This window comes from Heptranchias perlo, chromosome 11, assembly GCF_035084215.1.
Source record: "Heptranchias perlo isolate sHepPer1 chromosome 11, sHepPer1.hap1, whole genome shotgun sequence".
NCBI lineage: Eukaryota > Metazoa > Chordata > Chondrichthyes > Hexanchiformes > Hexanchidae > Heptranchias > Heptranchias perlo.
Window position 1 is genome coordinate 42,813,011 of NC_090335.1, and position 12,616 is coordinate 42,825,626.

A 12,616-nucleotide genomic window follows, 5' to 3' on the forward strand; every position below is an offset into this window, starting at 1 on the left:
TCTGGTGATCACATAAACTCATCCATTTGTGGTAAGAGATCAAAATTTTCAACTACTAAACTGCTGTCTTGCCTCTGCCTTTGATGCCCATGTTCCCAACAAATAAATCACCGTCCCACATCCATGCCATCTCCTCTGGTACAGCCCTTATCTTTGCTATCTCAAGTTAGAGGGGTACAAAATCAAGTGTACCTGGTGCATAACCAGCCTAGTTTTTATCCATCATTGGCTCAATCATAGTAAGCCTTAACATGCTTCGCCCTCCTCAGCCAAAACTGCTTACTACTTCCAGATCATTCTGGAGGGCAAGGCCAACTCCATGGCACTTTTACTCCAGCGCTAACCAACTCCGTAAAACTCTTTTCTGCATGCCCCTCATCCTTACCACCAATTCCAAATGCAAAGAACTCATGGACTTCCTCTCTAAGGTTGAGACCAACCATGCAGCTGTTTCTTCCACTTCCCCCTTCCTTTCTCCCCTCAGCTCCTAACCTCCCCACAATGTCCCAATCACTCGACCCCTGAATTGTTGTCATCTTGCAATTTCTCCCCCATGCCACCTCCAAGCTCATCTCTTCCACAAGATCCTGCTCCCCTGACCTCCTCTCCAGTCAACTCCTGACCACTCAACTTCCCTTCCTAAACCCTTTCAAGTCTATTGTCATCTCCCCCTCCTCGACCCATCCATCCTCTCGAATGATCATCACATCTCTAACTTCCCTTCCTCTCTAAGGTTCTCAAACATGTCACGGCTCCCGGTTCTGTGCCCACCTTTACCAAAACTCTCCATTCAAATCCCTCTGGTTTCCACCCTTCTCATAGCAGTAAAACAGCCCTAACCAAAATCACAAATGACGTTGCGACTGTGACCTGTGCATATTGTCCTTCCTTGTCCCCCTCAACCTTTCCACAGTGTTTAGCCTGGTTGCCCACATCACCCTCCTCCATCTCCTCTCTTCTAATGTCTAGTTCCATGAGACTGCCCTTGTGTAATTCCACTTCTATCTAAACGCAATCAACACATTGCCAGCAATAGCTTTTATTCCCCCCCGCCATGTACCTTCACCTCCATATTCTCGCAAGGATCTATCGTTGGCCCCCCTCCTCTGCCTCATTTATTTGTTGCCCCTTAATGACACCATATGTATGCATGGGGTCAGCCTCCATATGTATGCTTTTTGAAATCCAGGTCTATCTCTCCTCCATTTCTCTTGACCCTAAGGCCACCTGCAAATGCTGGTCCAACCTTAATTCATGGTTGAGACACAACGCCTTCCAGCTGAATAGGGAGAAGGCCGAAGCTATTCCTTTCGGCCCCCACCACAAACTCTATTCCCTTGCCACTGACTCCATCCCCCTCTCCCTTGCCATTCACTCAGTCTAAACCAGGCCGTATAAAAGGTCAGCACCTGTTTGATCCTGGCGTGAACTTCAAATAATATTCTATCCATCACCAAGACTGCTTATTTTCACCTCTGCAAGATTGCCTGTTTTCATTGCTATCTCAGACCCTCACTGCTGGAACCTTTATCTACGCTTTACACTTGATTAATGCAATGTCCTCCTTGCTGGTCTCTAGTACCCCATCCTAAATAAACTACAACTTGTCTAAAGCTTAATCTCCTGTATCTTGTCCCACACTAAGTCCTGCTCATCCATCACGTTGTCCTTGCTGACTTACATTGGCATCCTGTCCCCCATAGCATTAATTTTTAAATTTTTATTCTTGTTTACAAATCCCTCCATGGCCTCACTATATCCTAACTTTGCCATCCCCTCCAACCCTACACCTTCTCCCACAAGTTCTTCACCTGTGCCCCTGGCCTTCTTTGGATCCAATTCTCCCTTACCCCTCCATTGTTGCCAAAGACTTCAACAGCCTCAGTCCTGCTCTCTAGAACATTCCATTAACCTCTCCACCTTCAAAAACCAAGCTTTTGCTCACTCCTCCTAATCTCTCCCTTCATGGTTCAACATCCATTCCCTTATCTACCTCTATCTGTGAAGCACTTTGGGATTTTTTTTTTACTTTAAAGATACAATATAAATTCATCTTGTTGCAGTTATCTATGCAATGAAAACACATCTATCTCCCTCGTGTTTACAGTACGCTTTTCAAATCTGCAATATTTGTGGAAATGAGCTGGCCAATGAATCGAATATTCACACTTGTTAAGCCAGTAAAGTACTGTTTAAATGGTGGCGTTTCTGTGAACCCAGCCGTGGAGTGCAAAAAATTTGCAGGTGAAGAGCAATGAAGAACCTGCAAAGCGCATTTTACGGACCGCGACAGGAACCTGAATGTCAAACTGGGTACGGCAGTATGGTGGTTATGTTACTGGACTAGTAAACCAGAGGCCTGGACTAATAATAGAGACGCAAGTTGAAATCCAACCATGGCAGTTTGTGAATTTGAATTCTGTTTTTAAAAAATCAAAAATAAATCTGAAATAAGAAGCTGGCATCAATAAAATAAAAAGTAACCACAAAGCTGTCGGATTGTCGTAAAAACTCACTGGATCACTAACGCCCTTTAGGGAAGGAAACCTGCCGTCCTTACCCGGTCTGGTCTATGTGACTCCAATGCGGTTGACGCTTAACTGCCCTCTGAAATGGCTTAGCAAACCACTCAGTTATATCAAACTGCTACAAAAAAGGATAAGAAGAATAAAACTAGATGGAACACTTGGCTTCAACCTAAGTATTGGATTCAAAAATGACGAAGGCACACCCAGCACTGTTGAATCTATAAAGTCTTCCTCACTGACATCTGGGGACTAGTGCCAAAGTTGGGAGAGCTGTCCCACAGAGTAGTCAAGCAACAGCCTGACATAGTCATACTCATAGAACCATATCTATCAGCCAATGTCCCAGACTCCTTTATCACCTGGCTATGTCCTGTTCCACTGACAGGACAGACCTACCAGAGGTTGGGGCACAATAGTATATTGTCAGGTGATCCACAGAGTCCTCAACATTGACTCCGGACCACATGAAAGCTTCAGGTCAAACATGGGCAAGGAAACTTCCTACTGATTACCACCTACCGCCCTCCCTCAGCTGATGAATCAGTATTCCTCCATGTTGAACACCACTTGGATGAAGCACTGAGGGTAGCAAGGCCACAGAATGTACTCTGGGTGGGGGACTTCAATGTCCGTCACCAAGAGTGTCTCGGTAGTATCACCACTGACCGAGCTGGCCAAGTCCTGAAGGACATAGCTGCCAGACAGGGCTTGCAGCAGGCGGTGAATGGACCAACACAAGGGAATAACCTATTTGACCTCATCGCAGCTGCATCTGTCCATGACAGTATTGGTAGATGACCACTGCACAGTCCTTGTGGAAGCCAAGTCCTGTCTTCACACTGAGGACACCGTCCATCGTGTTGTGTGGCACTACCACTGTGTTAAGTGGGATCAATTAAGAACAGATCTAGCAGCTCAAAACCGGGCATCCATGAAGTGCAGTGGGCCATCAACAGCAGCAGAATTGTATTCCAGCACAATCCGTAAACTCATGACCTGGCATATCCCTCACTCTACCATTACCAACAAGCCAGGGGATCAACCCAAGTTCAATGAGGAGTGCAGAAGAGCATGCCAGGAGCAGCACCAGGCTTACCTGAAAATGAGCTGCCGACCTGGTGAAGCTACAACACAGGACTACATGCATGCTAAACAGCAGAAGCAGCATGCTATAGACAGAGCTAAGCGATTCCACAACCAACGGATCTGATTAAAGCTCTGCAGTCCTGCCACATCCAGTCACGAATGGTGGTGGACAATAAGCAACTAATGGGAGGAGGAGGCTCCGTGAACATCCCCATCCTCAATGATGGTGGTGCCCAGCACGTGAGTGCAAAAGGCAGAGCTGAAGTGTTCGTAACCATCTTCAGCCAGAGGTACCGAGTGAATGATCCTTCTTGGCCTCCTTCTGAGGTCCCCACCATCACAGAAGCCAGTCTTCAGCCAATTCGATTCACTCCACGTGATATCAAGAAACACCTGAGTGTACTGGCCACAGCAAAGGCTTACAACATCCCGGCTGTAGTGCTGAAGACTTGTGCTCCAGAACTGGCTGCGCCTCTAGCCAAGCTGTTCCAGTACAGCTACAACACTGGTATGTCCTGCCCACAAAAAGCAGGACAAATCCGATCCAGCCAATTACTTTCCTATCAGCCTACTCTCAGTCATCAGCAAAGTGATGGGAGGAGTACCACTCAGCTGCAGTCCTCATTACATCCTTAATCCAAATGTGGACAAAAGAGCTGAATTCCAGAGGAAAGGTGAAAGTGACTGCCCTTGACATCATGGCAGCATTCGACCAAGTGTGGCACCAAGGCGCCCAAGTAAAACTGAAGTCAATGGGGATCAGGGGGAAAACTCTTCAGTGGCTGGAGTCAGGACTAGCATTGTGGTTGTTGATGGCCAATCATCTCTCAGCCCCAGGACATCGCTGCAGGAATTCCTCAGGGCAATGTCTAGGCCCAACTATCTTCAGAAGCTTCATCAATGACCTCCCCCCATCATAAGGTCAGAGGTGGGACTGTTCGCTGATAATTGCACAGTGTTCAGTCCCATTCACAATTCCTCAGATGATGAAACAGTCCGTGCCCACACGCAGCAAGACCTGGACAATATCCAGGCTTGGGCTGATAAGTGGCAAGTAACATTTGCGTCACACAAGTGCCAAGCAATGGCCACCTCCCAATGATATTCAATGGTATTACCATAGCCGAATCCCCCGTCATCAACATCTAGGGGGTCACCATTGACCAGAAACTCAAATGGACCAGCCACATAAATGCCGGTCAGTAATAAACTAGAACAGGTCAGAGGCTGGGTATTCTGCAGCGAGTGACTCACTTCCTGACTCCCCAAAGCCTCTCTACCATCTACAAGGCACAAGTCAGGAGTATGATGGAATACTCTCCACTTGCCTGGATGAGTGCAGCTCCAACAACACTCAAGAAGCTCGACACCATGCAGGACAAAGCAGTCTGCTAGGTCAGCAGCCCATCCACCACCTTAAATATCCACTCGCTCCGCCACCGCCGCTGCAGTGTATATTATCAACAGGATGCACTGCAGCAACTCACCAAGGCTTCTTCGACAGCACCTCCCAAACCCGTGACCTCTACCACCTGGAAGGATAAGGGCAGCAGATGCATAGGAACACCACCACCTGCACGTTCCCCTCCAAGTCACACACCATCCTGACTGGGACATATAGCGCCATTTCTTCATCATCACTAGGTCAAAATCCTGGAACTCCCTACCTAACAGCACTGTGGGAGAACCTTCACCACACGGACTGCAGCAGTTCAAGAATGCAGCTCACCACCATCTTCTCAATGGCAACTAGGGATGGGCAATAAATGCTAGGCTTTAAAAAAAAAACTTTATCCTCAATGGGCCACATGCTGCATGTGGGAACACAAAGCCTATGCGCTAAGCCAGTATGTGACTTCACAATGAAGGTTTTATAAATCCCCAACTCTCCCCCAGACAAAGAACAAAAGATAAATATATAAATTTCTCATTATCACATTTCTTAACTATGTCCCAAAACACTTTAATTGTTTAGTTACTATTGTTAGGCAGGTAAATATGGCAGCCATTTTCCACACAGCAAGATCTCACAAACAGCAATGAGTTAAATGACCAGTCAATTGTTTTTTGGTGGTGTTGGTTGAGGGAAGTGGTGTGCTGGTTCAGGGAAGAATGTTGGCCAGGACACACACAGCTCCCTGCTTTTCACATTAACATTTTCTGAGCTATTACCTATAATTTCATTTATTTCAATGTTTTGGCTGCCTCTGAAAGTCAGTTCAGGGGTTCTGACTAACAGTGAGAGAGGATCAGGAATCCTGGCTGACAGCTGAATTTATAGATAACAAGTCAGCAACCATTAAAGGGATAGAGTCATCATATAAGTGAGACGTTGTATTACTTGCTGTAAAGGTGTGAATGGAAAAAAATTATACACTCAGATGAATGAAGTTATAACTAGTACATCAGCTATTGTTAAATTAGAATCTTGTTCATGTGAACGTGTGCCATTTCCCTTGTTCATAACTTTAAAAAAAATCACCTTCTTTACGTGCATATCTGTGTTAACGGTGATTGGCTTTTTAACTATCATGTCCTTCATTTCAGTGTGTTGGCTGCCTTGAGGAGTCAGATCAGAGTCAGGGGGCCACTAGGAGATGGATCAGGAGTCAGTGATAATGCAGGGGTCGGGTCAGAATTTTGGATGGTTGTGGTGGTTGGGTCAGGTCCAGGACGGGGGTGGGGGGTCGGGGGGGGAGATGAGTTAACAAAGATGATGTGGATCATATCCTACCTATTTCCCTTAATGGTATGCCAGTGCAGTCTTCAAATACTGATATCCTGTTCGTCCTCAACATTTCTTTTCACTGGTCTACTGTAATATAAATGGCTAAACTTCCTTTATTAGCCCATGCTGAGGAATTCTATGTAGATCAGTCCTTAACAAGGCCTTAGTCAGCAATTAACAAACCAGAATATTTTTGCCTTATTTTCTTGTCATTTTTAAACAGAGAAGAAAAACTGTAGACATTGGTTAATAATGATAGAATGGCCCATTAACACTAACTCAGTTTTACACTCCAGTTTTCTCATATCTACTTCTTTCTTAAAGTTAGCCTAGAAAGGAAAATATGGCCAACTATCCCTTAGTGTACAACAAGGCTGAGATCGGACCCCTCACTCTGTGGGCAATCATGGGCCTGAAATCTCATTCCTAACACCAATGCATTGGGTTCATATGTTTGGGATGATTTTCAATCTTTTTTGTTAAATATGGCTCATAGTGACAAACCTACACTATTCACAAGCCTATGTAACCTGAGAGAATGACAGCCACTTAAAATCAAACCACTGTATAGGCAAAGCAAATTTACAAATCTCTGCTTTGAGTAGTGAAGGTAAAAATGAAAAGATCTTAAAAAGCCAGAAGTTATAGTGTTCTAGACATTGAGAAACTAATCCGTACCACATTCTGACATTTTATTTTTGTTGTGGTCAGGTAGACAATTCGATGAGTTTAAAAATGTAGCAAAAAACATATAGAACCTTATTCTAAATAGTTTAGTAACTCATTTTATTTCTCCTTCTTGATCCTGTTGCATTGAAACCGTACTACCTGATTATTACTGCATTGTTACATTAGTGTCTATTGTAATTTTCCCTACTTGTCCTGCTAAATGGTACATGTAGCCATTTACATTATAACAATTTTTTTGCAATACTTCAAAAAGTAGTAGCCAAATATTTGAGCTGAAAATATATTTAAATCTTCATAGAAACGTGTAGTGCTTAAGAAAAACAATATGTAACTTCAATTTGTAAATTTGTTTCAGTAAATTTAAACTTTGAAACTACTGTTTAATACACTCATATCAAATTCCTCTAATTTTAAGAGGCATTAACCCATTTAAAGTAAACAGGTTAACTCTTCCATTAAAATAGCAGAGAGAAATTTGACACGAGTGCATTAAGCATTTGTGTGATACCATCACTCACAGTAATTTTTAGGATTTAACCTTTTGAAATGCTGATCACATGCTGCCTATAAGCAAAAATGAATGCACATGTCCTCTAAATCCTAATTAGAGTGGAACTTAACACTAAACAATAACTTATAGTTTAAATTATCCATTCAGATTTGATTATGATAGCAGCAGACAACCTCGTTATTACAAGGGGGTTTATACAAGAAAATGTAAGAATTAGATTGTGTTCAGGAAGTGGATGAGTAAGTAATAGCTTACCACACCCAAGTTGTGGGTCATGTGATTCTCTTCCCTTAGTCCAAACCGCTTCATGTTTTTCTGTGTTTCACCATCACTCACAGAGACTTTCCTGCTGTGAAAAGAATTCAAAGTTAATATTGTTTTCTCTTGATTCTATACATTTCCCATTTAATTGAATATTAATCAAACTGTTGGTTACTTTTAAAACATGGAAGGCCTGACACAATTATTACCACTCCTCCAAGTGAATCTTAACCGGCACATACAATATCTAGATTCATTAGGTAAATCACACAGGGATTTAGAAATAATGATCTTAGGATTCTAGCAGCTTTTTTCCTCTTCAATAGGTATTTCTCCAATGGGATGTAGTTTCACCCTTCCTACAGTGTTAGAATACTTATTGTAAAACTTTCTTCATTATTTCAAAAAAGTTCAATCTTTGCACACAAACAGGCAGGGGAAAGCCATCTATGGGAGAAAAGTCATTTTTGGGGGGAAAGTCATCTGGGACTCTTTAAAAAAAAAAACCTGCCTTTAAAAAAATCCTAAACCCTTCAGACAAACTTCCCCTTTTCACTTTACTCATGATATTAGCTGGAAATTTCCTCAGGGGGTCTCCCAATTGGGCTCCATAGCTTCAGCGAAGATCAGCAGAACCCCTATTTACATGTTTATCTGAGGTTTTTGCATTTGTTCTGGGCCACACTCTCAGTTCTTTTTTTCTGAAAGCAGAGGTGCTTACTACATCAATGTTAGCATCCTTATTTCCCAAAGTGTGACCATCATTGAACCCCCCAATGTGTGGTAATCATGCAATATTTTACTCATTAAATAACCTATGTGTAGAGTCAACACTCTTCCCTAGCTCTCCTACTGAAGAAATTCCTGGAATAGGAGCCATTCTCCTACTTCCCCTTCCTCTCCATCATTTTCCTCTTTACAGATAACGAGGAGCCTATTTGCCTTTATATAAATAACTTGAGCAATTCAGACAAAGCTCTGAGACGTCTTACCTCAACAATGTCAAACTTAGTTCCCTGTATCAATTGGTGTTTATATCAATAGCAGGGTCATGGCCCTGCAAGATGGTCCTGCTTGGACCAGTGTAGGGACCAGCCATTTCAGAAAACATGATAAATTTATACAAAACACTAGTTAGGCCACAGTTACAATAATGTGTTCCATTTTGGGCATCCCATTATAGAAAGGATATTACAGACATATAGAGATTACAGCACTGATTCACCAGGTTGATGCCAGGGATGGGAACTATAGTTATGAGAACGGACTACTTCCACTGGAGCAGAGAAGGCTAAGCGGAGATTTAATAAGAGATTTTTTAAATTATGAAGCATTTTGATGAGTGAATAGGGAAAAACTATTTTCTCTGGCTGGGGAGTCAGTGATGAAAGGTCATCAAATTAAAATTATTACAAAGAGAGTGAGGAAATAGGTTAGGAGAAATGTCTTTACACAAAGGGTTGTTGGAGCATGAAATGTTTTGCCACAGGAAGTGGCTGAGGCAGAGACTGAGATAATTACATCCTTCAAGGGAAAATTGGATAACTTTCTTTTATTTGTTCTCAGAACGTGGGCAATGCTGGCAATGTTGCATTTATTGCCCATCCATACTTGCCCTGAGAAGGTGGTGGTAGGCCTTCTTCTTGAACCACTGCAGTCCTTGTGGTGATGGTGCTCCCACAATGGCATTAAAGCAGAGGAAGATACAGGGCTATGCGGAGAGTTGAACAGTGGGATTTGTTTTGGATTGCTCTCGCAAGATGGCACAGACATGGTGAACGGAATGGTCTTCTTCTGTACTGTAAACTTCTATGGTTCTATAAGCCGTGTACTGGAACAGGTTTACATGGCTCAGGACATGGTATTAAAGGAATCCTCACAAAGAGGCTTTACCATTTGATACTTTTCTGCTTTTCTTATGAGAGAAATGCTTGCTTTAATGGGTCCGAGCTGTAGCCTGGGCCACAATCAGTTGGGACTCACTGTCACAAGTTAACCTGGATCAATACTTGTTCTGAAGCCTGAAGCAACTGCTTACAGGAGGGAAAAAAAAAACTGAGAATGTAGCCCAGAATGGGGGAAGATCATCTGATCACACAGGACACAAATTTCCTAAGAACACAAAATCCCAGGTGATCTTCCTGGTGAGATGATGACAATATCCTATTGTGTGTTGACAATGAGAAAGGTTGAAAATTACAAGAATCAAAATAACCAAATACATTAAAAATGCATTTATTCATCTGAAACCTACAAAAATATGGATGCTGGTGACAAAAATATTAATAGTAATCTAAAAACCACATGCTACATGTATTGCTCTCTGTTATGTTGGTTGAATACTCTTCTTACATTTCTTGTTTAGATTTATTTTGCTTAGAGGCTGGGAGAGTCCTACCCATCCATGCAAACAAACTTGGCACAAATATAACAAAAACATATCATATACTAAAACATATGGCACTGTTTGCACTACAAGTCCAATTGCTTTTTATTTTCCTTTGTTTGTTTTGATTTAACAATAGATGAGCAATTTCCACTAGACACCAAATAACAGAGAGGAATTTTAGACAAACACATTAGTGTATGTCCACTAGTATCCCACAATGTAATTTCAGGGTCTAAATAAATTAGACAGTGTCAAAGTAGTTCTGCAAATTAAGCACTAGGTGATTAAAATCAAAATCATCACACATAGGTAGACAAGCAAAATGTAAATCTCTTAGAAATTCTCTCCACACTTATAGAATGAAAAAGATATCATGCTTTTCAAATTATAATCTCACTTGTCTTCTTAGTATGTTGCCTGAACCTTTGCACTTTTTGGCTGCATTAAGGGGCATTCCTCAATATCACCAGATAACCAATTTATGTAAGGTAAATAAAGTGAATGGGAAAAAACAATGCCAAATTTCTGTAGATCCCTTTCTGAAACTGTTTGCCTCCTCATATACAAGTAGTTATCACTTTATGCAAATAAATTACTAAATAGGATGAATTTTATAAACTGATTCATTCAGGTTAGAAGAGGAAGCTAACCATGCAATCATACACAATAAGGGAAAATGTTGAAGCACAAAGCTTAGTTAACACTCCTCCACTTCATGCAAGAACACTAAATCCAATCTGTGCATGTGTAGGAGTTGAAGTGATAGCAATTGCCAAGGAAACTCTTTGCTCATAACACGAATCACACCCCTCTCTGATAATATAGATGAGTCCCCGCCCTAATCAAAAAGTAGTTTTACTTAGTACCATGCAAAAATATAACTTGTCTTACCCATCTTCGTTAATTCCACACATGCGGACCCGATCAGTACTCATCCAGCTGTGAAGGTTGCCGTACAGAGGGGTTGCAGACAGCATGACGTCTTTTTGATTGAAGCTTCTCTTCTCCACAATTTTATTCTTTTAAAAAAAAATAATCTTTATTAATATATAAATAAATATATATCAAACACCCTTATTACCATGAACAATGGATGTATGACTTATAAAACATGTTCACTGTTATTATTCTATATACCTTTGGACAAGCATTGCCTTTTTTAATTAATGAAATTTTACATTTGCATTTCCAATTCGGTACTGGAAAAGATAAAGTTATAAAATATTATTAGTCAGTCAGGGTTGAACATCTCAGTATGTTACTGGTCAAGGATAACTCATTAACTGATAGTTTGGAACGGAATGTATTTCGTCCTTGTATCTTTTAAGTATAAGAAACAATAAATAATGTATGTTATTGAATATACACAAAGTCTCCAAAATGAAGCTGCCACATTGAAGATCATAGTTCTCAGCCCATCTTCATTAATAATACAGGTTACAAATAGAAATGTTTTAACTTGTATATAGCAAGCGATCAGCGGGGTTCCTTTGATCTACTAAAATCAGTGTTGCAGTTTATGTAATGTACAATCAATACCACGTAATAAATTATCTCACATATGTGGGACATGAAATTTATTCAGAAGTGCATGAGATAACTTTCCCACAAGTCATTGCCAGTTGCAAAAACATTCAAAACAATTGTGTACTCATGGTCAGTGCCACATGTGCCCAATAACTGTCATACTTCTGTGGAAAAAAAAGGAAACAGTCTACTGAACCAAAATTCCACTACAAGAAGGTATGTTCATTTGAGATGTTTAACAATATGAAACTAGAACAAATACTATGTTGCATGAATAGAATACTGAACAGGATATTATGAGTACAATGCTTATTTTTTGTGAAATGAAATGTATAGCTCACTCAAAACTTTATCAGGCATGATTTAAGCAATATCCTTCACACAATGCACAAACAAAAATCAGCAACCTCTTCTGCAATTCCCCCCATAGGTCTGTCAGATTTTAGTAGGGTTTATACCAAGAACCAATATTCACACACAGGCACCATCCAGTAACATCATTGTAAAGCAATCAGTAGTGGGAACCCTGGTTGATTTTATGTTCTTTAATCTAGGTACTCTGAGTCAACTGTAGCAGCTCCATTGCCACCTGGCTAAGAACTACTAACTCAGCACGGACCTGGGATCCAAATTATGGCCTTCCTGTGCTATATAGAATGCGCAACACACAGGGCAGTCTCCCAATCAGGATTTTTTTAAAAATTCTTTTCTCCTGAGGTGACCAATAGTAGAGGCACACGCCCCACTTCTTTGGCTGCACAACCGGGGATCTTTCTGGCTCAGTACTACACTATATAGTGCATTTACAACTATAGCCCCAGTGAGGGCCTTCTTTAAAAAGTTAATTGCAAAGAACTATGATTTAATATTAACATTCTTTTATTTTGGTAATTTCT

At 41.3% G+C, this 12,616-nt stretch overlaps 1 protein-coding gene across 6 annotated transcripts in view; it reads right to left on the bottom strand.

The window, feature by feature from the left end:
- bcor (BCL6 corepressor) overlaps positions 1-12,616 on the bottom strand; it is a 274,104-nt gene that overhangs the window by 59,147 nt on the left and 202,341 nt on the right. For all 6 annotated transcript variants that reach the window (XM_067992876.1, XM_067992875.1, XM_067992874.1 and 3 more), the window contains 2 exons: positions 11,085-11,212; positions 7,799-7,892 (listed from right to left, as the gene is read on the bottom strand). In XM_067992876.1, the coding sequence (XP_067848977.1) occupies positions 7,799-7,892; positions 11,085-11,212 (222 nt within the window). The remainder of the gene's footprint in view (positions 1-7,798; positions 7,893-11,084; positions 11,213-12,616) is intronic.